At 45.4% G+C, this 26,810-nt stretch overlaps 2 protein-coding genes and 1 pseudogene across 2 annotated transcripts in view; 2 read left to right on the top strand and 1 right to left on the bottom strand.

Moving 5' to 3' along the window:
- Positions 1-26,810, top strand: part of LOC149345543 (inactive CLIP domain-containing serine protease A3-like) — a 356,905-nt gene that overhangs the window by 118,822 nt on the left and 211,273 nt on the right. The window contains exon 3 of the mRNA XM_089585243.1: positions 4,458-4,604. Coding sequence (XP_089441369.1) covers positions 4,458-4,604 — 147 coding nt within the window. The remainder of the gene's footprint in view (positions 1-4,457; positions 4,605-26,810) is intronic.
- Positions 11,748-25,614, top strand: LOC149345547 (uncharacterized; annotated as a pseudogene).
- On the bottom strand, positions 13,509-21,874 carry LOC149345548 (uncharacterized). The gene is made up of 4 exons (XM_089586109.1): positions 21,047-21,874; positions 19,679-19,786; positions 16,316-16,363; positions 13,509-14,048 (listed from the first exon to the last, which is right to left on the bottom strand). The coding sequence occupies exons 2-4, from the start codon at positions 19,736-19,738 to the stop codon at positions 13,830-13,832; spliced, it is 327 nt and encodes a 108-aa protein (XP_089442235.1). The 5' UTR covers positions 19,739-19,786; positions 21,047-21,874; the 3' UTR covers positions 13,509-13,829.

Here is a 26,810-nt window from a genome sequence, read left to right as displayed (position 1 = left end):
GGACGCCCATTTAAGGATGCCACTCCACGCTGCCGCCACAAAACGAACATGCCGACACACAAGAGCATATTTTGAAACACTTCGGGAGAACTAGTGCGCGCTTCCAGGCGGGTTAAAAACATGCGTGACACTAATATCCAAAAGGTGCGCGCAACTACACACTCAAACATTGCGTCCTGCAAAGTTTCAAGGAGACTGCACTGCGGGCATCGGGCGGAGGGCGCCACGCCCCACGCCGCAAGGCGGTCTCTTGTGGGCAGGACCCGCCAGCCTCGCAGCCAGCCGAAGTCCCTGACATCTGCAGGAAGCGCAGCTGAGGTCAGTTGGCGCCAGCGCGCCCGTCTCGTTTCCTGGAGTTGGAGTTCCTGGAGGCGTAAGCAACAAGCGTGCTCGTCAATCGTCGAATTACGAATGCCCACTGCTCGCGGCATCGTTCAATTTAAAGCCGGCAAGGAAACTTCGAGATAACAGGCCGAGATCATCTAAAATAATCTGGAAACACGTAGATGCAGCTGTTCATGGCTGTGAACAATCGAGATTAGAGCGGTCGCTTCTCGCGTCACGAACAAAAATGATAACACACCTTTTCTGCGGCCTTGTGCGAACGAACGGACGCTACAATGATACGTGGCATTATGTTACCATGTTAGCCTTGTTTTCTGTGTATATGTATGTGCACCTGTAAGTATTGCGCTGTGTAGGTACGATTTAGTTTTCTGTTAGTTCTTGTGAATTATGTTCTGTTTTGATACTGATATACCCAGCGTTTACCTCTTGGTACTGTAATCGTTTTTGATATTGTAACCCCCTTACACAATGCCCGTTGGGGCCTGTGAGGTTCAATAAATAAATAAATAAACTGGCACGATAGGTGTGGCCCACTCTGCACGAATGACAGGGGATAATATGCTAGCTGCCACAGGTCTGTCCAGTTCTTCTGAAACCTTATCGTGGTGAGCATAAGGCAATTTCCTTGCCTTGCAGAACTTTGGCTGTGTTCCTGGCTTGAGCTGGAGGTGCACTGGTGGACCTGTTATGCATCCCATTGTCTCCGTGGGCACACGTGGCGCTGACGAAGCAGTTAGCTGTACGCAGTAGCTTACTAACGCACTGTCGAGGAATACTACACGCAGCAAAAATTAGGTGATTTACCACCGCCACACCCATCCTTATCGATCCTTATGTGTCCGTGAAGCTCGCATTCTTCGCCGAATACAGTTTATTCTCCTACTTACACCAGCCAAATTTGTCTCTACCGGTACTCTTCCACACATCAGTGCCAAAACTGTCCAGACACATATGTAGACATAGAACACTGCCTTACACAGTGCCACGCATCCTTCCAGTCCCCCGCCTATCCTCCCCCCCCCCCCCCCCCCACCGTGGGCCATCTGGCCAGGCTCCCTGGATCTGAAACTGCACCGCGCCCCTGTCACCTTGGCCCAGGATCCATTGAACGTTTAACATAAAGGCTGTTTTAAAAAATGCTGGGGGAACTTTGTTTACCTAACGTGCGGTGAGGCGAAAGCCTTAGTTCGGTGTTGCTGCTTGTGTCACTGAAGTGTGGTTAAGGTGTTAGGCTTCGCCTGTAAGAGTGGAACGCGACAACTTCTTGCAACGCTGTCAGGGAGTCCACAGAACGCCATCGCCCGTTCGGCTCTACACCTTGCTCGTCGGTAAATTAGTTTTTGAGGAAAGGAAATGTATCTGGCTCGCATATCTCTGTGGACACCTGAACCACGCCGTAAGGGAAGGGAGGAAGATGGGAGTGAACGAAGACGCGGTATTCACTACACGCGCCTTTGTTCATTCCAAACCAACGAGCTGGCATGGCGGAGTGGTAGTGTGCTCGTCTCGCACTCCGGAGACCCTGGTTCAATTCCACAACTCGACGAACTTCCTACCCGGTTTTATTTTATTTATTTGTCTGGTGAGACTAGAAAGGTTAATTAGGCTAATCGGTTAATTAACTAATTAACTAAACTTTGTCGTCTTAATGGGAGCATCACTATACTATCCCTTTAATCGGTTGCATGGTTACTAGCCAAAGTACTATGGCCCCATTTGAAATTCGCGCACTGTGACGTAATGACCATTTCGACCAATTGAAAAGCGTGACATTTCTGTCGACAACTCCTGCTTACAGCGATGACGCATTAAAGGCTTCCGCCTTAATAAGTGTCACACCCCACCATAACCCGCCGCGCACCTCCCACTTCAACTGCCAGTTCGTCGCACAGCCATTGTGCAGTATTATTCCTAGGTTGAAACGCCGAAACAACTCGTGCCGTTCGTCAATACCGTCTTCATGCACCTTCTTATAACGTTGCTCGCGTGGCCACCCGCGTATTTATACGCCGCGAATTTCTCTCTCAAGCGGTTTGAGACGATTTTTTAGAGCGCAGCTCTTTGGCGTCCGTTCCTGGGTTTCGCGTCGTCGTCGGCGTCGGCGTTGTCGTCGGCCTCGTAACCAGCTCCGCCCCCCTTTCATCACCCCAGCGCTATCGGCGTCAGCGGCATCAGTCAGTCGCTGCTATCTCTTCTCTCCTCCCTTTATCGTGTTGTCCGCTTGCTGCGCGCGCTTCTGCCCCCATCGTTTGCCGCTGGGTGTACACGCCGCCCCCCTCCCCCCTCTTCCTGCGAGTCTCCGGTTGTCAAAGCGCCGGCTCGAACTTAATTCCTTTCTTCGCTCCTCCTCCAATGCAACCCCTGTGCGGTGGCAATCAGAGAGCCAGATCGGTGGCGGCGGATCTGTATATGTGCACCGCCCGAGCCGAAATTGCGAATACGTGTGAAAAATAAAAAAATCTCTGCCTCTCCCGTAAACGAGAGTAGAGTAAGCATGAAATGTTTACGGGCCTAATGTCATCTCGGTGGACACCCGAACCGCACCGTAAAGGAAGGGAGGAACGCCACCACCCGTTCGGCGCGATGCCTTGCCCTTTGAACGCAGCGCTTCTCCCCCGGATCACGTATGACAACGACGTGTAACGTGGCATTTATGTGCTTTTTGCACGCGTTATTAGAAATCGGAAATTATAATTCCGTGCATTATCAAACCCACAGCTCCACTGATATCTTGATAAACATTGAGAAGGCACTGGCAGCAGTTATTTTTTGTCTCGTTTGGAGACCAACCGGCGCTTGCATGCCGGTCGCGTAGGAGGGCTTAGAGAGTCTCGTTAAATCTCGTTAAGTCTCGTACGGTGCCCGGATGTTCTCGTTTCAGAGCCCGGATGACTGGAATTCAGTGCCCGGATGAGTGGATTTCAGTGCCCGGATGACTGGAATTCAGTGCCCGGATGAGTGGATTTCAGTGCCCGGATGATGGCTCTCGGTCTCGGCGTGACGTCACCACACTGCCGACAACGGGAGCTAAAAGCATTTCATGCTTAAAAAAAATTCTGTGATAGCGCATACATGTGTTGCTCGATTTCTTTGCCTCAATCTATCGAAAAGGTGAAACAGCTTATTTGCTGCGCTCAAATTTCGCATCGTCGGTAATCGTCGGTAATTTTTTCGCTCTCGAAAAATTGTCTAAATCGGCTCGTATAATTACGTGAGCAACGTCAACACTTCTGGCACGTTTACGAGGCAAGCCGGTGACGCAAAAAATCAATATGGCTGCCGGTCACGGCTGATCAATAGGAACGGGGCAAATGAGAGCGTTCTTGAGACGGTTTTGGATTGAGACCGACTCCTACTTCGGCCCCTGATGGCGTCTTGCATCACAAACAAAGCAATAAAGCGGCGTTCCGGCAGCTTTTAAGAGAGAACAAACAAAAACTACAAACATTCGTGGCAATATGCCTGGTCTTTCCTTGAATATACCAGTTTTACCTTGTGAGTAGCGACCGTACTTCGCCTCGCGTGTTCCCCTCTTTTGCCTAATGTGTTTTGTGTTATATGATATGAATATAGGGGGCTGCTCGCTGACTCTCGATGGTTAGGTTACTACCTGCCGTGGTGTGGCAGGTTGTGATGACGTCCAAAGTATCACCCCGCGTCACGCGTGACAGCGGTCGCCATTTCTGCTTGCACAGAACATCTTATGCTAACGCATTATTGACGCGGATCGCTATGGGCAACGCTTCGAGAGAAACATGTGCCGTGGTTTCCGGAGTTTAGTCCACTGCCGTTCTCATATTTGCGCCAGAGATAAGAATTTTGGTTAGTCTGTCGACACATAGTGCGCAGAGCTACCGGGTGGGGTATCGTATATGCGTTGGTCTCAAAAAAAGGTATATTGCGGTGGACACTCGTATCTCGGAGGCATCGCGGCTAATTTTCCTGACACATGTGCTTCACAATGTGTGAGCCGCGATTTCAAGCTGCCTATGATTAGCAGCGTGCATCATTTTCCTTCAAAGTTTGTTCGAAATGCACACGAAAGCAGCAGCGGCCGATGTCCTTAAGCGACGGATCCTCGAACACATTGTTCTTTTCAACACCCGCAGGTCACCTCCAACAGGAATCTGTGCGGCCCTGAACAGGTGTGCTGCTCCCAGCTCATTGTGCGCACCGAGAAGACTGTCGAGACCCACTCGCACCTGTTTTCACGGGCGCTGAACGCCCTTGCTCGGAAGGGGGAGTTCCCCTGGCAGGTGAGTTTTTAAGAGTCCGGAATCTCTTTTTATTTATTTGTTTATTTATTTATTTATTTATTCAAATACTTTACGGGGCTCCGACTGGTGTAATATGTGAAGGGGGTTACATAACTGGGGTGCGCAAAAGAAGCGAGCAGAAGATGGTTATTTTAACATCGCTATACAATTGCAAGTAACCAACCAGAAAATAGAACTAAATTAAAAAAACACACTACAGAACACACTTCAGAACAAAATGCTCCTTATTTTTTCTTTGAAAATAACATAATCTGAGATGTGAACAATGTTGTGAGGAAGACTATTCCAATAAATGATTGCACGGGGCAGCGCTGGTGAGTTTAACGCAGTGGTCCTTCTCGAAAGGCGTTTAAAACTGAGGTGATTATGCAGTCGGTGAGATGTGCGGGCCGGTTTTGTAAGAGGTAGTGTGAAGGAATGATGGCTGTAAACAATTTTATGAAAGAGGCAGATAACTGCTATTGTTCTGCGAGATTATAAGGATGGAAGGGATAACGAAGCCTTAATGTTAGTTATACTGGAATGTCGGCAATAGTTGCGAGAAATGAATTGAGCAGCACGATTTTGAAGGCGCTCTAGGGAATGAATAAAGTACTGTTGGTGGGGTGACCAAATGGAAGATGCGTATTCAAGTTGAGGGTCCGATATGCCAGCTTGCCATGTGGAAGAAGGTGCACCTCTGAAGCTACGTTTTAAATGACCTAATGTACGGCTAGCTTTGGCAGTAATTTTTCTATTTTGGTTTTCATGCGAGGTTAGGTAAAAAGTCGACGCCAAGGTATTTGTATGACGACGCAAGAGTTAATGGACTGTTGTTAAACGAGTAAGTGAAAAGGTAATTGGACCGTTTACGGCTAAATGTCATTAACTGGCATTTATCAGTGTTAAGGGACAATTGCCATGATGCACAAAAGTTATTAATGCTATGTAGATCTTCTTGAACAGCTATATGGTCATTAAAGGAGCGGAGTTTTCGATAAATAACGCAATCGTCTGCAAACATTGAGTGTTGAGGTAATGCCAAACGGGAGGTCATTGATGTAAATCAGAAACGGTAACGGGCTTATTACACTACCTTGCGGTATGCCTGATGTTACATCTAATAAAAGGGATGAATGGTTATCGATAGAAGTGAATTGTTTACAAAATGATAAAAGTTTCTTATTCAAGAAATTGTCAATGAATCCAGGCGCAGGGATGAGAGTTTCGCTATTAACCGACAGTGTGGAACGCGGTGGAAGGCTTTAGCATAGTCTAGGAATATAGAGTCAATTTGAAGATTTTTGTCCATACTGTGAAGTAGCTCATTAGTAAATTCCAGTAGTTGTGTTTTACATGATAACCCTTTCCTTAACTCGTGTTCTTTTGAAAAGAAGAAACCGTTGCCTTCTAGATGTAAAGCCGTGTTAGATGCAATGATGTGTTCGAGAAGTTTTCAAGATATACATGTCAGCAATATTAGGCGGTAGTTAGCAACGTCAGTTTGGTCACTGTCTTTGAAAATTGGAATAACGTTTCCAATTTTCCACTCGTATGGTATCTCGCCTGTTGAAAGTGATTGCCGAAATATACGAGTGAATGTGACGCTGGAATGAGCCACGGTATGTTTCAAAATTTTTGAATTCATCCCGTCAACACCACATGAAGTACTTAATTTCAGATTGTTAATCAATGTCGCAACGCCATCAACAGTAGCGTCTATTGGGCACACGTAGTGACAGTCATATTCTGATGCCGATGGAATATTGGAATAGTCTTCCTTCGTGAACATATTGCGAAAAAGTTATTGAAAGTCTGAGGGCGTTCGACTTGAGCAATGGGATCTCCAGCCTCATCGATCAACGTAAAATCTCAAGAAGTTTCCACTTTTCATCCAAATCCGGCGAACTCTCCTGGACAGGGTCAGTTACGGGCTAGCGCTGCTAATCCTTGCGATTTATGGCGGTTCAGTGGGGCAAGCCACATTTTCTTATGGAACTAATCGCAGTTGTTACGAAATAGGTTTAGCCACTTGATCGCTGTGTTTCATGATGTCCCGCCAACGTCGATGTCAGCGGAATCTCGATGCCTTGCCTAATATTTCTTCCAAAACCATTCGAAGTTTTAACAGTGGTGGTTTTATGAAGTGATAGAAATTTAGAACCAATTTGGTGACATAAGTTGTGAAGAATCTGCAGCTCTAATTTTTATTTATTTATTTATTTATTCATTTATTGATACTGCGATCTTTTGCAAGACCTTCGCAGGGTGGGCAGACAATAAAAAAATACATAACTTTTGAAAACAACAAAACGATCTCAGAAACAAGCAAACAATTCAAGAACAGTTGATCAACAATTTAAGATCAAGAACACAACTGCAAAAAGTACAAACGAAACACAGAAATGTAGCGGTACGACAATATAAAAAAGTTAAAGGTGGCTTTCAAACCTTTTTAGTGAAATTTGGATTACTGCATCTTTAGTTAAATTATTCCAGTCAGTAATCGTTCTGCGGAAAAAGGAGTACTTAAAGGTGTTAATTCGTGCGTTTAATGGTGTTACTTTAAAATCATGGCGTTGTCTTGTGTTGTACCCTGAGGAGAACGATATAATATTGGATGTGTCAATATTGTACTGGCCTTTGATTAACTGAAAAAAGAATTTTAGACGACAGATGCGATTTCTGTGAGAGACTGGAAGCAAACCCCTTTGATTAAGAATTGCAGTGATAGATGTGCGGTTATATGAATTGTAAATAAACCGCGCTGCTTTCTTTCGGACTCTGTCTAATTTAGCAATGTTAGATTTAGTGAAAGGATTGCAGATTATGACAGCATATTCTAACATAGGGCGAATAATAGTGTTATATAAAAGTGAACGTACACTCGGGGAGCCGAGCTTCAGAGCTCGTCGGAGTAAAAATAGCTTGCGTAGGGCATTAGCTGCAACGTTGTCAACGTGCTCTGTCCAGGAGAGGTTATTGCAGATCCGCAGGTCAAGGTATTTGTATGTATTCACTTGAGAGAGAACATTGTTTTTAGCAGTATAGTCAAGCAAAAGAGGCTTCTTTTTTGGGGTTATACGCATGAACACTGGTTAAAGAATGTATCGCGAAAAGACAAGGACAGACGAAGAAGTGGACAGGACTGGCGCTGCGTGAACACTGTTTTATCATAATTAAGGCACATTTGCCATTGGTCACACCATGTTATTATCTTAATGAAATGATTATTTAACCGGACTTGGTCCTCAGTAGTAGTAATCTTTTCATATAGCACACAATCGTCAGCATACCATCTAACAGAAACTGAGATGTTATCGACAATATCATTAAAAAAAATCAAGAAGAGGAGCGGCCCAAGAACAGATCCTTGGGGAACGCCGGAATCAACAGGAACTGGAGGGGAAGGGGAATTATTTACTACTACAAACTGACGACGGTTTCTTAAGTCGGCCATGCGAGCAATTTGCGATTTTCAGTACATTACCTTATTTGTGAAGAAGATTGTTATGCGAAACTTTATCAAATGCTTTTTTAAAGTCCATAAATATAGCGTCAGTCTGCTTTCCTTCATTTATTGGCTGCGCAAAATCATGTATAGTTTGTACTAGCTGAGTGGCAGTGGAAAATCCTCGTCTGAAGCCATGTTTTGATTAGTTAGAAAATTGTTTTGTTCAAGAAAATCTGCTATATGTTTATGAATGATGTGTTCTAAAACGTTGCATGCTGTAGATGTTAACGATATCGGACGGTAATTCTGAATAGATGCTTTGTCTCCAGTTTTGTGAATTGGTTTAATTCTTGCCGTTCTCCAGTCATCCGGTAATGATCCTTCATTTAATGATTTTTTAAATAAGATGCATAAATACTTGGCACACTATTCTGCATAACGCTACGGGAATGCGTTGGGAATGTCATCTGGTCCGGGAGATTTTTTTCACATCAAGCTTCAATACTCAATTGAGAACACCTGCCTCGGAAATCACAACATCAGGAATTGAAGGCAAATTCACGGAATAGCAGGAAACAGAGCTGTCAACCTGCGTAAACACCGATTTGAAGTAGTCATCGAAAGCCGCGGACACCAAAGCATCACCACGCTGACATATTCCATTTACTTTGAAAGTATCATGAGATCATGAAGCTGGAGTTATCTGGCTCCAGAATTTCTCAGGGCGTGTTTTAATGAAGGTAGGTCGCTGAGTAGAAACGTACTTTTCCTTGTCATGGGCAATCAGCTGTTTTAGTTTTTCTGTTTGTTCATCAGTGGCCGTTTGGGAATGGTTTCCTGCTCTTAACCTTTTTTTCATTCTTTCTAGCTTTCGTTGTGAGCGTAATGTCTCTCGTGTTACCCAAGGGTTACATTGTGGGGACTTTGTTTGCAATTTTTGGAACGAAGCGTTCAATACACTGAAAGACGAACGGCTTTTGAAAAATAGCCATAAGTCATTCACATTTCCATTAAAATTTATAAAGCGGTCATAATGAAAGTCGAGCATATCAAGAATAGATTCATCATGTGCACGAGAAAAATTAGGAAAGAAACTGACAGTATTTCGGCGCTCAAAGTTTGCATTCATCAATGTCAGTACAACAGCTTTGTGATCAGAAATACCGGTCGTAACATAGCATTCGACGTTTTCTTTGACAGTACCATTTACAAAAAATAGATCAAGAATTGAATATGAACCATTGTGGACTCTAGTAGAATCTTTTAACTACCTGAAGCAGGTCAAAGGTAATGGAAATATCAAGCATAGTTTGCTCAATGATGTTGTTAGGATACGAAAAGGCAGTTCAGTCTTTGTTTGGTAAATTAAAATCGCCAGTCAAGATTGCCTACCATTCTCTTTTATATGGCGCTCAATATATTTTTTAGATTCACTAGGAGTGCTACAGTAGAATTGGGTGCCCTGTAAACGGCTCCTAAAACGTAACGAACATTGTTTTTGTAAAATTTACAAAAGATGCCTTCTACATCGTCAATATCTGGCATTCTAAAGGCTTGCAGTGAAGATTTGAACAGAAAAAAACTTTGTAGTTTTGTGGTACGAATTCGCTGTCAAAAAATATGTTTTCCTAACCAGGTTTCAGTGAGTGCAGCGATTTCTACATCATGCGTCAACAGCAGGCCCTCAAGTTGCGTAGCTTTGTTGACAATACTTCGATAGCTGACATTTATCAGTGTGAACCTTTTTTTCATAATATGCGTCTGTCATTCCCTCTTTTTAGATATACGATAGCGCTCATTCTTAACTTCGTCCCATCCGAACATAGCACCGTCGATAACCAGCTTATCAAATATCAGTTTGGCTTTAGCGCCGTTAGCCTTCTCCACTGCAGAGCTTTGCCATAGTTTTTTTGCTAATTTCACGAACTCAGCTGGAAAAGTCTTCAGCCACAGAATATTTGGTTCCTTTGAGCTTCGAACAAGCCTGTAACACCGCAAGTTTCTCTCTGTAATCCTGAAACTTCATAATTACGGGGCGGCTTTGATTTTTTTTTTCCCTTAGCCTTTGACGCCTACCTATGCTATTGATTTCAACTTCCAATTTTTCTTCAAAGAGTTCTTTCCGGATCGCATTCTGAAGACTGGTAGGAGTTTCTTCGTCACCCTCCTTCAAACCATAAACAATCAAGTTATTTCTCCTGCTCCTGTTTTCTAAATCATCAATTTTTTTAGCATGTATCAATCTTGCTCAAGTTGAGCTACCGTTTGTATCAGATTGCAGTTTATCAGCAGTTTATCAAAGCAACTTGCCCCTTTCCTCCTCCCAATCCCTTTCCCTCCTTTCGTTCCGTGGTCTTGATAAAAGGCCAGAAATAAACCGCCGGGGGGACATTTCGTGGGTCGGCGTGGCACCTTGCTGCAACCAGAGCCTGTGTCTTTTTAACTCTTGATACATGGTGTCAGAAGTGGGATACAAGCCGCGCCAGAATGGATGTTGTCAAGCATCCAGAACCGCTACACCTGGCAGGAAACTTACGAAGAAACTGGCAAGTGTTCAAGCAGAAACTGGAGCTTTTCTTCACGGCAACGCCTACCACGCCACCCAGGACGGAAGCCGCCAAGACCGCAATCCTTCTCAGTGTCGCTGGGGAAGAGGCCCTCGACGTCTCTAACAACTTCACTACTCTCACCCTGTGCAAAGGAGAAGACTACCAGACCGTACTGCGAAAGTTTGAGGAGTACTGTGCTGATGACGGCAACGAGGTGTATGAAAGACACGTTTTTCGCCTTCGTATGCAGGATGAAGGAGAGCCATTTGAGCATTTTCTGCGGCATTTAAAGAAGCACGCGAAGCTGTGTGAATTTGGCGTGCTGGAAGAATCCATAATACGAGATCAGGTTGTTTTTGGTACTAACGATCCGAAGATGAGGGAAAAAAAATGCTGCGAGAAAAAGACCTAACGTTACAGAAGGCAGAGCAAATGTGTAAAGCGGCCCAGGTTTCAGCGCGGCAGAATGCCGTTTGGTCGAAAGATACCGTGCAGGTAGACTACACCCACAAATCTGAGCAGAAGCGGAAAGCTTTTCGTTGTCGGCAATGCAACAGAATGCATGCAGAGAAGGAGTGCCCGGCGTATGGAAAGACATGCTACGCCTGCAAGAAGCCAAACCACTTTGCGGTATGCTGCAAGCGTCGCCCGAGCCGACAGATAGATCAGATTCAAGAAGATAAGGCAGAGGACGGCTTCGTCATTTTAGATATCGGTGTTTGTGGCATCGAAAAAGGGGCCGGTGCAGAATGGACGGTTAGCGGAAACATACGTGGCCACGAAATCAGGTTCAAGGTGGACACAGGTTCGCTAGCGAACATAATTCCTGCAACTGTTTACCGCCGTCTCAAGAAAACTCCGAGCCTCCAACAAAGTAGTGTTGTGCTGAAAGCTTACAATGGCAGTGCCATCAAGCATGTCGGTCTCGACACAGAGGTTCTTTTTCTGAACGGTGTGGCGCAGGCGGTGACGTTCTTCGTGGTGAAGAAAGGCCGCCAGGCCATATTAGGACTGCAGGCATGTCAGCAGTTTGGGTTAATTCCAAAAGCTGTGGACTCGGTGAAGTGGACTAAGCAAGCACCGGAGAAGGTTTTTCTAGGCTTGTTCCGGGGCACGGGTTGTGTCGAAAGGCGGTACCGGATGGTTCTACGAGCGGATGCTGTTCCGGTCGTGCATCCAGCACGGAGAGTACCTCTGGCTCTCAAGGAGCCTCTCAGACAAGAGCTGGAGCGCATGGAAAAGTCTTCCATCATCAAGAAGGTGGATGAACCCACAGAATGGGTGAGTCCTTTGGTTATAGTGCGTAAAAAGAATGGAGCGCTTCGAGTCTGCATGGATCCGAGAGAGATCAACAAAAACACAAAGCGCGAGCACTACCCCATGCCAACAAGGGAAGAGATTGAGGCAGAGCTTTCGGGTGCGAAGTATTTTTCCCGCCTGGATGCGAACGCAGGCTTCCATCAAATCCCTGTGGACGAAGCTACATCTCGAGTGTGCACGTTTGCGACCCCGTTCGGACGCTACCGCTTTCTTCGTCTTCCCTTTGGAATTTCATTAGCAAGCGAAGTTTTTCAGAAAACGTTAACAGAAATTTTCGAGGGATTGGCAGGCGTCCGCATATACATTGACGACATTCTAGTGTGGGGTGACAGTGAGCAGCAGCATAACGAGCGCTTGCATGCCGTACTGAAGCAGGCAGAACAAGCGGGGCTGTCATTTAACCTGCAGAAGTGTGTTTTTGGATTGAAAGAAATTGAATTTTTGGGCGACGTAATAGGTGAGCATGGCATACGCCCGAGTCGCAGCTTAGTTGACAGTGTCCTGTCGCTGTCGGCCCCGAGAGATAAGCATGCGGTGCGCAGCATGATGGGCGTTGTTAACTACTTCAGAAAGTACGTCCCGTCCCTTAGTGATAAGACAGTCCTGTTGCGGAGCCTCGCAAAAGAAAACGTCATGTTTGAATGGACGGCCGCGCATGAGCCGGAGTTACTCGCTCTTTTTGACGAAGCGAAAGAAACAAAGATTACGGCGGACGCTTCGGGGACTGGTTTAGGCGCTGCGCTACTTCAACATGGCAGTGACTGGCGCCCAGTGACGTACGCATCTAGGACCCTAACAGATTGCGAAACACGCTTGGAAACGCGCTTGGAAAAAGGAAACGCTTGGGATGGTGTTCGCATGCGAAAAGTTCCACCATTTTGTTTATGGCCGAAAGATCCTGATCGAAACTGACCATAGACCCCTGCTTGCCATTTCACAGAAGAGCATTGGAGACATGCCACCACGTTTGGAGCGTTTTTTATTAGGTTTCTACAGTATGACTATACTTTGCAGTTCGTGCCTGGCAAGGACCTGTTGCTGGCGGATATGCTGTCGCGTGCACCGGTGGCAACCCAGTTGTCGAGTGCGTCATGGAAAATAGACGGCGACGTGCATGCAATGCCGGTCGTTTCTAGCATCGTAAGCACACCGATGAAAGTGCGGCTGGAAAAGGAGTGCAGCAAAGACCCGTACTTAAGCGAGGTGAGAAAGCGAATTTCGCAGGGTGCGGCCATCGACGGTGAGCTCAAGCCATTTGCAGGAGAGCTGTCTGTGGTGGACGGAATACTGCTGAAGGGCTGTAATGTCGTCATACCTAAAGCTATGAGAGAAGAAATCCTTCAACGAGTTCACGAGGGGCACCTCGGATTGAACAAATGCAAGGCCAGAGCACGGAGATTGGTATTCTGGCCTGGGCTGAACAGTGCTATTGATGCGCTCGTTCGGGGGTGTGGTACCCCTATTGAAAATATTGAGCGTGAATTCTGCGTGCCTATCTTTGCGTGTTTATTGCCACGCAAAATGCGACGATTGAACGAGGTCGCAGAACGCAGAACGAGGTCGCAGACATATTTCACATAATTTGCGCAAGCCGAGCAAGCTCGCAAACGCGAGACATCTCTCACATAAGTGCGCAAGCCGCGTAAGGCTCGTACAGCAGGAGACATCCTCGCGTAATATGCGCAAGCCGGGTGAGGCTTCCGGAATGTCCGAGAGCCAAGGGTGAGTCCCAGAATGTTCAAGAGCCGAGTCTGGCTCACAGAGCACTAGACAGTGTCTAATGGAGTTACCATCATGATACCGATAATACCTTGCATGGCTGCAAGGCTCCTACATCACTGCTCAACACGGTACGCTAATGTACTGCATTAAGGCCTCCTCATCTGTCTGTCACTGCCTCATTCAGCATGCATGTTGTGAGATAACAAGCTTTGCAGAAACGGTGCTTCGTGGGATGGCTCTCATGTGTGTAGCATGCTTGCAAAAGGACATAGATAAGGTCACCTTAACTGGCTTTATTAATGCCACATCCCTCATGATGGGTGCCACACAGTGGCTAAACAATTTCTTCAGTTTCTCCAGCAGGTTGGCGTCTTGATACAGGTTCTCACTATGCAGCACCTGCAAAAAGGTAGGAGTATATGCAAAAAAATTCAGTTAATCTGTTTTCTGGAAATTCCAGAAAAGGGCACAAGTACTTCTTCCATTAATGAACCAATGATGATTTCGAAAAGTTTCAGGTTTGAAATACAGACACTGGAAAACCCGACTCAAGCACGCAGACTGCTCAGCATCAAACCTGCACAAAATCTAATAACCGTGTCACACAGGCATTTTGAAGGCTTTCAAATGGCTATTAACTCAACGGCACTTGAATACAGCTAAATGGGCATTTCCAATAGCCACTGAGTCCCTAGAACAGTGTGGACATCTATTAAGATTTTGAAGGCTTTTCAGTGGTAGAAATTTGCACTCAGACATGGAGCACTCGCAACTATACACTAAGGAATAAAATCAAAGCAATTTAATCGCTGAAAGAATACTCAACATGAAATGTACAACTTATTTCACTAAAAAAAAAAGGCTAGCCACAAAACACTGCAGCAAGCATATTATCACTGTTGCCAATAGCACAAATACAATGAATACCACCTTTTCAAAACTGTGTGAGCACTACAACAGCTTCCCAGCAAAATTATCAACTGTGACAGTGGCGCCACAGCAGCTTGGTGCGAGATGATGAAATATCTCTACGGCGATCAAGTATTCTGTGTAGCAGTGGCATAACTCCCAAGATGAAGTGCAAATCTCGAAGCTCAATCTCCCACCTTAACTGTTATCTTTAAATACATATTTAAATTCATTGGAGCGTGCTGCAGAAGTAGGTGGTCAGATAATTCGAGAGGATACCTGCAAGGTATCTCAGGAGACGAAAGGTCTGATGAAGAAACGCCAAAGCATGAGGACGTCTAACTTCAGAGATAGAATAGAACTAGGAGAGCTATCGAAGTTATTTATAAGTGCAAGGTAGCCAACATAAGAAAGTTTAACATGGAGAAAACCTAGCATGCTCTAAAGCATGGAGGTAGCCTAAAATCAGTGAAGAGAAAACTAATCACAGGTAAAAACCAGATTTATGCGCTAAAAGACAAAGAGGGCAATGTCATAAGCAATATGGATAAGATAGTTAAAGTAGCCGAAGAGTTCTGCACAAATCGCTACAGTAGTGAACGTAATCAGAACGTTACGGAGAGAGGCAGTAGAGCATAGCAATGGGACATCCCGCCAGTAACGAGGGAGGAAGTAAAGAAAGCCTCAGGAGCAATGCAAAGGGGTAAAGCAGCTGGTGAGGATCAGGTAACAGCAGATTTGTTGAAGGACGGAGGAGAGATTGTGCTAGAGAAACTAGCCACCCTGTACACGCCTGCCTCGTGACCACGAGCGTATCAGGAGCTTGGAAGAATGCGAACATTATTTTAACTCATAAGAAAGAAGATGTCAAGGACTTGAAGATTTACAGACCGATCAGCTTACTATCCATTGTCTACAAGGTATTTACTAAGGTAATCACTAATAGAGTCAGGACAACCTTCGAATTCAATCAACCAAATGATCAGGCAGGCTTTCGTAAAGGATACTCAACAAGAGACCACATTCATGCAATCAATCAGGTGATAGAGAAATGGGCAGAATATAACCAACCCCAATATATAGCCTTCATTGACTACCAGACAGCAATTGACTCGGTGGAACCACAGCTGTCATGCAGGCATTGTGGAATCAGGGTGTAGAAGAGTGTTATGTGAAAATATTGGAAGATATTTATAACGACTGCACAGCTACCATAGTTCTCCATAAGGTCAGCAATAAAATTCCTCTATATTCCGAGTTTTCTAACACCACCATCATTTTTTGGCACCGTGACCATATCATACAAGAATGTGAGACCTACTGCATACCTAAAGAAAATATGTGTGTAAGCCAAGCATCAGCCGTTCTATGCAATAAGAAGTCTAAGTGAAAAAGATTCGATGTAAATTAGAGAAAGCCTTGCCATTTTTGTACTTCTGCTTCTATCACTGCTTGCTGGATTTTTTTCTTTAGTTGGAAGCATTCTTCCATCCCTTATCTCTATACACTATTCCTCTGCCAAATGACTGAGTAACCCAAATAGCAATTCCTAAGTAGGGAGGGGGCCTTCCACAGTGACCACACAGGGGCCTTCAAGTTCTTGCAGCAATCAAAACATCCCTTTGTAACACTGGCCTTGAATGCACCACTATACTTTTGTGGCAGGGCAAATACTTATACAATTTATGTTTTAAAACCACACAGAAATCCACAACTGCCATTATGAAAACAACCTAGTAATGTAACCATAAGCGTACCTGGCCAGCATGATCAGCATGGAAAGGCGCACAGCTTGTGTGCAGCTCCTAAAATGAAAGCAAATTCACATGATTAATTGCAATTTCCACAAAGACATTCTTGAAAAATCATGTTTTTGCACCACTCAGCCTCAAGCCTGCCTTATTGCTCCTGCAGCAATGAGGCAAATCTGAGCACAGCTTGGGGTGAGCTGGTGGTATCACATTACGCACCTGACACTACGTGCATCAATCCATTTGTATGAATGAATTTCAGAATGGCGAAGAAGACACACACACAGGAAAAAATGGTGGGTGGATGAGATTAAGAAGTTTGTGGGGATACAGTGGCCGCAAGTGGCAAAGGACAGACAAAATTGGAGAGACATGGGAGAGGCTTTGCCCTGCAGTGGGTGTAGTCAGGCTGCTGCTGCTGCTGCTGATGATGATGATGACAGCCTGAGCACACCTACAAAGTAAAACTGTGATCTCGACCCAGCAGCACTTTACTGTGTTGAAAGAGAACAGGTACAATTGAATTACTGCATTACCTTGTTATTATCATTAAAAAGTACAGGGCTCTAAGGACTTCCTAATTTACATCGAAACGAATGGGTTACAGTGAACTTTCACGGATTACACTAACAGGCACTCAAAAAACAACACAGCTGCCCAAGAGAATATTAGGCAGCCGCGCTAGCCTTCTTTTGCGCTATGCTACCTGATACCAGATTAAAATTCCAGAGCAATTTACTCATACTCTAGCACTGGGATACGTTATGCCCCAGACTGACGCAGCTGTCTTACTAAAGGCAGAGAAGCTTTCAGTGTGGGTCATGTGTGCTGTGGCGTGAACACATGCACAGCATCACCTGCTACCATTCAAGTCCTCTGTGTACACAAATGCAGGTGCAATAGAAAACCCACATCACAAATTTGGCTAGTCTGGTCGGCCAAGCATGGGCCAGCTGATAGCATGAAGCAGCAGGTGCGACACATACCATCATCATCAGCCTGACAAGGCCCACTGCAGGGCAAAGGACTCACCCATGTCTCCACATTAACCCTGTCCTTTGCTAGGTGTGGCCACCATATCCCCGCGAACTTCTTCATCTCATCCGCCCATCTAACTTTCTGCCGCCCCCTGCTATGCTTGCATTCTTTTGGAATCCACTCCATTACCCTTAAGGACCAGCGGTTATGTTGTCTTCCCATTACAAGCCCCGCCCAGGCCCATTTCTTCCTCTTAATTTCAAGTAGCATGTCATTAACCCGCATTTGTTCCCTCACCCACTCCGCCCCCTTTTGGTCTCTTAATGTTAGACTTATCACTTTTCTTTCCATAGCTCACTTTGCTGTCCTTATCGTTTGGCACGTGTTTTTTTCTTTGTAATAAGGCATAAAGTATTATACACGGATTACCACATGGCATCCTCCTATGACCGCTAAATAATTTATAATCAAATTTCTTTCTCCTGCTGTATTTGTTTCGGTTTCGACAGCTGAATGATGGCTGTGACTTCAAAGCGAGGTTATTGGTCACGTGAGGCATGAAAAACTGCAATACAATTGGTACTTCTGGCTCTTAAGGAATGCTGGCGTCAGCGCTGTAGCGAATTAAAACGATGAAGCAGCGATTATAAGTGCAGTTTTTCCACGCCTCACGTGACCTATAAGCTCTCTTTGATGTCATAGCCATAGTCAAATTGTTCACCGAAACAGGATGGCAGAAAAAGTTGATCATAAATTATTTAGCGGTCTCACACGAATACCAGATGGTTATTCATGCACAGTAGTGTCTTCCGCATCATTATAGAGAAGAAAACATGCCACCAAGATTAGGTGTCTATACTCTTTTAAGCTGAACTCTCTTCATTAGCCTCCACGTTTCTGTCCCAAAAGTGAGAAACATGCAGGCTAAAGAAAAGATTTCAGCTTAAGTACCAAAGTGGCTCTAATCACACGATGAAGCGGAAAAACTCTCGACACTTGAACAGAGAACAAATAGGAATTCCAACAAAATTTTAGATTCTTGTAAGGCTATCAAGCATTTCTGAATATTGTAAACTGCACTTTCACACATACAGTACGCATGTATGCCAAGCTCACATTCAGTAGCCCTGTTTACCGGCTGTAATTATCACGGTCTGAGCTCAGTTACAGATTTAAAACCAGCCAAAAGATGCAACACAGGAAAAGAGAAGAAAACAGGTTGGACTATCAATTGAATTTTTTGTAAAGGAAAAGAAGGCTCGCATGAAGATGCGCCACACATGACTCACACCAGCGAAAGGCAGGACAACAAATAACTGTCCCTGATATACAAGCACGTCATCTAAAAGAGAAAATTCTTTCCGTTGAAGATTGACTAATGGCTTCGCTACTCATACAGCCGTTGCCTTGGAGATATGCATCAAATACCTTACAGATTTGTTTACCACTTCTATACACCACTGAAGTGTCACAGAAATCAGGCGTACATACTGATGGGTCATCTTATGATTTACACTCACGACATTGGCACTGTAGTGCCAGATTAGAAGCTGCCTTCCCCCTAACGAGTTAGTGCTCACTCAGGAACACATTAAAGACACCTGCACATATCCCTGAAGTAGTTTCTTGCACAAGCTAGCGGAATGTGATAAACCACTTCCTGCAAGTCCTGAACCTAGTTTTATGGGATACCATACTGCTATCCCGGTTTTTAACAGCAGTGCAAAGGCCATCAACACAATGATTGGCGCAAAAATTACATTTAAAAATTTTCCCGCCACTCGATTTGAACTCATGAAGTCAACACAAAGGACTCCATGATAACCGTTCTGAGGTGAATGGCAGTTCAGCCTAGCCTCTGGAATCTGTGCCAAAAAAAAAAACGGAGTCAGCGCATCGCAATTTACTTCCGAAATCAGCCGGTGCTGATGAAAATTGTATGTTTTGCTTTCTCTGGCTTATAAAGCTCCACTTTCAGAAAAAGTGTCGTCTTTGTGGTTAGGATGCGGAACTTCATCATCACAGGTCAACTTCAGCTTGCCATCAGTGTCCCTTTAATGCCTCAAAGTTGAACAATAGCTCCATTCATAGAGGAGGGCTCTGCATAAATTTCGACCACCAAAGATTCTTTAACATGCACTGACATTGCATAACACACGAGCAAATATGCATTTCGCCTTGTCGAAACGAAGCCACCACAATTCAATGCCGCGTCTTTGGGCTCAGTAGCCGAACACCAATGCAGTAGGCCACAGCAGCAGGTGAAAAACAAAAGAGAGCCCTTAATAGGCAACCTAACTTGCCAAAATCAACATAACGAGGGGTCACACAAGTAGCAGTGGACTAGGAAAATAAAAGCTACTTGTGTCGGAAGATGTCTTCAGTGCTTACCTCAAAAGCCTGCTTGCTTGCTGGGCATCCTAGCACCAAGTGAAAGGTTGGCACAGCCATACTGGAGAGCTTGGAAGAGGCATTGCTGGTAAAGCTATGTGGAGATTGCTGCAAGGTAAAAAGACACATTTAACAGCAGCACAGTGCAAAAAATTGACTAGAATCAAGCATGTAAGGCAAAGTGCAAGGCACAAAAAGGAGCCGGTCGCAGAATGGAACACAACTGTTTAACCACATTTCGAAGTGGGCCAGGCAACAAGAAATTCATAACCACGGCAGTCATTCACAACCTAGCCTCAGACGAGACATCACTTGCATATCGATATCCAGCATCGTTTCTACAATACATGCCACCATTCAAAAGAACAGACCACAGCAGAACGATATTTTCAGTAGAAGGCTGGTTTGCTTCAAATTCTGCATGCGTCCCTCAATTTGAAATCTGGCATGATTAGCAATGATTTCACATTCTCACAGGTATGATGAATTAATAGTGCCAATTGCAGAAAAACCACACTTTTTCCTTTAACATCAAATAAGGTATTGGAGAGGTACCTCAGCATATTTAAGTCAAAGTCAGATTTATTTGCGCCATTGGTTATAATCACGAAACAATCAAGTTTATTCTTCGTACATATTAAAGGCTCAATTACCCTTAAATTTCACTGCAACTTCGGGATTTAGGGCAAATGGAGCTAGGGCACCTGTGTGCATTTTGCAGTTGTTTGTACCATTTCAGCTCCGAGCCAAAGTATGAAAAAGCGAATGCCAAAATAGAGGCGAAAAACTTCAGAGCAATTTGTTTTTATCTCACCGTTCTGCTATTCAAGGCTCGACTACACTGGCTCGGCTATAAGTACGAACACAGCTGGATCATATGGAGCTTCGTACCTTAAATACACAATTTATAAAAGTACAAGTGAAATACAAGTGAAAGAGGAGGAAGCTCAATCCAAACGCATACAGCTGAATCGCAGTCTACGTAGTTAAACTGCTCGAGCGCTGTTACTTCAATTACAGCGTAACATGCGGCGAGAATGTAAAGCCCGGGCCGAAGATCTATTGGTGGGCACATATTCCATTCTCGGCGAGAGATGAATGGCAGTACGGCGGCAGTACGGCGCCGATATCGTGCACCCCGCGATCGGATCAGCTGTGCATATTTGCATGGCATACTGACCATGACCGTGTGACCACTGACACTACACGCGCATTCATGCCCGTGTGCCGCCAGCAAACAACCTTTCAGCGCTGCGTGCTGCCGCGATACGCACTGCGTCTTCGCGTCTCTGTACTAGCTGTGTTGACGTGGCCAGTTGTGCGCAAAGGCTTTGAAATAATGAACAGGTTCGAAGAAAATTAACTTACCCCCAAGATGCGAGATGTCACCCGGGTAGTGGTCTCCCACCAGCTGCTCCGCCATGGAGGAAATGAGCCCCACCGTCAGCATAGCGTTTCCAGTGAAGGCGCGCAAAGGACGACGCGCTATCCGTCGAGCCCGCTGACGCACGCTATAAACACAGGTTTACTCAGCACCTTACCACGTTTTCGTACATCGCACCAGCGAATTTCACTGCTGTCGGCACATCACATATCGGAAGAGTGACAAATGCTCATGCCAGCGATCGTTCACGCCCTCGGCACCACAAAGGACCACGACAAACGTAGTAACGCTGACCGCCATGCTGTCCCTCCCCAGACGCTGCGTTCGTTGGCTAGCGCTTCGGCCAGTTCCGGCTTCCTTCGACCCGTTTAGAAAGGCATCGCCTCCAGGCATTCCTCCAGGTCGTCTCTTTCGGGCTCTATGCTTTTGGGCAGTGCGATAGCAAAGAACTAAAACCAAATGAAACTTTCGTTACAAAAATAATTAAGTTCTTGTGCACATATTAGCATTAAAAACTTGAGAAATTTGTGACGCATGGACGCATTAATATGCGTGTCGGTACATTCGTGCGTGCGTGCGTGCGTGCGTGAGTGGGCATGGTCTAGCTCGTCAAATCCAAAGCCTATCCGACATGCTGCATGGTTTCTGAGATCACCGCCGTGAGCTTCGCTTGTTTTCTCGTGCTGCTGCTGGGCTGTCTTGCGCGCCGCTGTTACTGTGCTGGAATCGCAAAAGAAGAAGGATTACCGGTGTGTGCTGCCGGTGGGCGCGCTCTCATCCAAGAGTAGTAGCAGCTCCCAATTAAGCGATCCGTCGGGACATATGTGCTATGGATGTCTGGTCGACAACGATAATGAGGTCAGCAGTGCGGTACCGTCGTTTGATGAGTCGAACCTTTCGGCCTATTGCACTGCTAACTTCGTTGCAAAAATGCCTGGCTCATAAGCAGCGACAGTGGCCATTGTTTCTGTGGTGTGTTTCGATTACAAGACGGCGCCCTTCTACAGTGTGGCTTCCTTGGAAACTTAGTCGGCGGTGTGCCTGCAACACCTGTCGCTGTCAGCTCAAACTGACCGCCTGCGAGCGCTGCCTTCTTTTGCGATGTGAACGGTGACGGGACACTTACTGCCTGTGGCCGGAGCTTATAGCAAAAGCGAAGAGTGTTTTGTGTGAAGGTTTGACGAAGTGCGTGTGTCAGTCTGGACCCTTAGCAAGTCATACGAGATGCGACATGCAAAAGTGGTCCACCAGTCGCTTCAGCAGAAAGGAGTGCGGATGTTTTTTACGTTACTTCAATCGAGAACTGCCCATGCAAATATTTCAACTCGTCCCTTGCCTAAACAGCATAGTAAAGAAGCTAAAGCAACAAAACTGCTGTTTCCATGCTGTATATTGATTCCGCACTCGTGCTAGAGGTGGGAAATATGTAGTAGTTATTGGCGGAGTTACAGCCTATGAAGCACGTGCAGCTTCCTGTAATTGCAGGTTAGGATATGTGCCTTACTTGGTATTGACTTTGTACCCAGACATAGCCATCTGTCAACTAAAAGAAATTTTCTTGCTATAGGATTCTGCAGCATTATGTATGCTTCTGGACACTGAATACCGGGTGCGTCACCTCTCTTGAAAGCACTCAGATTTGTGTACTTATCAGTACGTTTGAGATGAGAAAATTTTATCAGCTTCTTTTCTTTATTTTATAATTAGCTACACAGCATGTCGCAAAAAAAAATGTTTTAAGGAAAAGTTTTTCAGTTTAGAGTAGAACAGTTCAACAAAGTTGTTTTGGGCATTCTGGTAACTTCAAGATGGTATCTGATGGTTGCATACAGACGCGCAAGTCAAACCTCAAAGGGCATCAAACTTAACAGTACCGCTGAGCTTATCCTTTCGTGCTTTTTATGTGTGTGTAGATCACCTGGGGAAGTTCAGTATTGGATGTTGGATTTCATAGTTCTGCTACAACTTTTATCTTCCTTTCTACACATGAAACATGACTGAACTCGATTACATTCCCCAAGCAAATACCTGACGCCTTACAAGCGTTCCTTACTGTGCACAGTTGTCCCAGCGCATTATATCCACTCATGTGCAGCACACTGTTGTGTTACTCTTGGTCTCCGAATGTGACTCTCAGCAATATGACGGAATAATAGCGCATCCAGATGGTCTTTGTGGTAGTGCAAATTTCAAAACAGATTGAAGAAGAATGAAGAGTGTGATACTTCGTCATGCATCATGCAATGCTGGTGCTAATCAGGCAACATGTGTGGTATATATACTTCGCACATTTAAGATTCATTGGATTTGTTCTGGAGCCACACTGGGAATTAATTAATCGATCTGTGATTTGTCACTGAATTTGAGAGAGGGCACTAATTTCTGAACTTTTGACACCAACTGTGAATTCAAAACTGTCTTTTCGTGTAGGCTTACATGGCCTTTTTACGTGTATGTAAATTTATGCTAATGACTTTGGAAATTGCTTTGGAAATGGTTTTGGAAATTGCCTCGTAACATTCCTGTTACAGCTCACAATTCGCTTTCTGCACGTCATGTTTGATTGAACCTGATTATATCCCCAAGCTTGTTTGTTGCACCTAACAAACACTGTTGCCCTTTCAGAGTTATTCCATTGATTGACTCCTTTCGAGTGCAAGCAACAAATGGTTGTGTTGCTTCTGATTTCGAAATATGGCTGTCTGCATGACGGGCAACAACATAAGTGCTCTGGATGGCTTTCATCATGCATCTATAAGATATCTGTAACTTTCAGAATTGGTTAAAGGAAGAACTGAAGGATGCTGTAAGAGTCATTAGCAGCTTGTTTTTTACATTATTTTACTATAAACTTGCAATGTTCACAAGCTCTTGCTCAGTGTGCATGTTGTCATGTACAGGTCCCTGCAGTATCGAAGGAAACCATTTTGCACTAAAAGATAATTTTTTGGTTATTTGTTTGCTGAAGTTGAAAATGATTAATGGGTACTTACGCCAAGACGAAAATTATAAAACAGCAAAACGTGAGCTTATTGCTCATTATTGAGAAGTAATCATTAACTGAATGCTCGAACTTTGTTTGCTTTCACCCTAAATGGGCCTTTACAGTCTCGACAAGTTGCTACTAAGCAAGCAAACGCACACATGGCCACACGCAGCCTCACTGAGCTTGCTCAGTACGCACATAAGCACGCACAGCTTCGGCAAGCCCCCTCTCAGCACGCAGATGTCCACGTACAGAGAGTTCTCCACGAGAGTCCACGATTTTTTACACGCAAAGAGTGTGCGTGAACGTCTATCAGCTCACAGTACGCGCATATGTACACACAGGACGCACAGAATGCGTACAGGTAACGCACAATTTCTGCGCATTTGTGTGCAAAATGAACGTGATCGTACAAAAATCACTGTTCTCGTGCAAACTCACGCAGAGTTTTTTCAATAGGGACTTGCCAAACGTATGCATACAAGCAGCAGAGTGAACCTCTCCTCATGCAGCCTACCCCCGATAGGCCGTGGCATCGCGTAGGAATTGACCTCTTTCAGTTCGGAGGCGCCTGCTATGTGGTAGTATATGACGCCCACTCGAATTTCCCTGAAGTGGAGCAGCTAAGAGGCACAACGGCAAAAGAGGTCATAGGGAAAACATCTGCTATTTTCTCGCGCCACGGCATCCCTGTAGAAGTTTGGACAGACAATGGGCCCCAGTTCGCATCGAGAGATTTCGTCTTTTTTGCGCAAAAGTTTGACTTTCATCACATCACGTCGAGTCCTGAATTCCCGAGGTCTAATGGGTTAGCGGAAAAGGGGATTCAAATAGTCAAGCGCATCCTGAAGAAGATCAATGAGTCGCGCAGTGACTTTTGGTTGGGTCTGTTAGCGTATCGCTCTTCTCCCCTGGAAGATGGCCGTTCTCCTGGCGAACTGCTACAAGGCAGGCACCTCCGTAGCTCCCTGCCTCTGTACAACGAGCAGCCAAGTGTCGCAGTGCTCAAGCATCGGCAGTCCTCGCTAGGCAAGGCACTGTCACCACTCAAGGAAGGAATTTCAGTTCGTGTCCAAGGCGACAACTGGGCACGCAGCGCGATGGTAGTCGGGGAAGCAGCACCGAGGTCGTACGTGGTGGAAACGGAGGACCAGCGGCTCCTGAGACGGAACAGGCAACACCTACTACCCATTCCCGAAAACGTCGGGAGCCCTGCAAAAACGGCCTCAAGGAAGTGAACACCAGATTATCGACAGCCGTGGGGGACACGCGGACACGGACCAACAACATATGGTGGATCCGACACCCGTAATTCACGGATCAAGCCGGGATGCCGCCAGCCCTCAACAATCGCGAAGGCCTAGACCAAGCACGGTGGATCACACTACTCCGACGCCTGGCGCAAATCATTCAGTCAACTCGCCAAGCCTACGAAGATCAACCAGGCAACGTGCGGAGCCTCGCAGGCTTCATTATGACAGCAACTTTCACCAAGTTTCATAGTTTTTTTATTGCGAAGAGAAGATGTATCAGATTGCAGTTTATCAGCAGTTTATCAAAGCAACTTGCCCCTTTCCTCCTCCCAATCCCTTTCCCTCCTTTCGTTCCGTGGTCTTGATAAAAGGCCCGAAATAAACCGCCGGGGGGACATTTCGTGGGTCGGCGTAGCACCTTGCTGCAACCAGAGCCTGTGTCTCTTTAACTCTTGATACACCGTTGTTTTAGATCACTGACCGCTTTGTTTAGTGATGCCAGACAGGATCTAGTTGCCTGATCGACAGAACAATTAGATTTAGCCACAAATCAAGTGAAAGCCATTTCGGAATTACTACGTGTTCCTACAGTGAGACGGAGACGAGCAGGCGAAAATTTAAGGGCGAAATTTGTAACGTAATGACTTTGTGTAGAATAGTTTTACGAATTGAAAAACAGCGCAGTGAAAGACTATACAAGAGAGGAACAAAACACTAGCGCTGACTAACAACCAAAAGGTTTATTGCTACAGGTGAGGCAGCACATAAATGAAATGCCCCGAGTAAAAACACAAAATAAGCATGAGAGAAAAATGCCGCGCAACCACACAACTTGACTAAAAAAAGGCACGTCACTGATTAGGGTACGCAAGTTCCTTTGGTAGTAGATTTATCGACGGGCTGCTGATACAGGTGTTACCTAGCTTTTTGATATGGCAAGCCTCCGAAATGAGCCTTGCGGTCTCATCTTTATAACGGGCGATGATAGTGGTCCGATTGAGATGCGCTTCGCAATCTTCACACTCAGCGCAGTGCACAGCAAGATGGTTTCTGCGAGACTTGTTCACTATATCTTTTGCATGTTCACCCAGTCTAGCGTTGATGCATCGTCCCGGCTCACCGATGTAGAAGCTGCCACAAGAGGTCGGGACCTTGTAAACGACACCAACACGACACTGAACAAACTTTCGTTTATGCTTCTGGCAGCCTTTTTTGCTTCCATCCTCATTAACACGTTTGCGCAACCCGCCAAGTTTATTCCTGGCTGAAAAAAACCAGCCTAATGCCTCCTTCGCTCACTATCTTCTTTAGATTGTGCGAAACTTTGTGCACATACGCGATGCACACTATTCTTTTTCTTTCTGCCTGACCCGCATCGGTGCGCTTGATCTTTCGCAGACTACATTCAGCAAGCAGGCACTCAGCAACATTTGACACCATCTTCGTGGGGTATCCTGCTGCAGATAGCCTGTTCACCTCTGCGTAGAAACTGTCTTTTGTCTGATGCAG

Source organism: Amblyomma mixtum, chromosome 4 (genome assembly GCF_055824585.1).
Source record: "Amblyomma mixtum isolate Tamu chromosome 4, ASM5582458v1, whole genome shotgun sequence".
NCBI classification, from domain to species: Eukaryota; Metazoa; Arthropoda; class Arachnida; order Ixodida; family Ixodidae; genus Amblyomma; species Amblyomma mixtum.
Note: the sequence above shows the minus strand (reverse complement) of the source record. Positions and strands in the feature narration are given on the sequence as shown.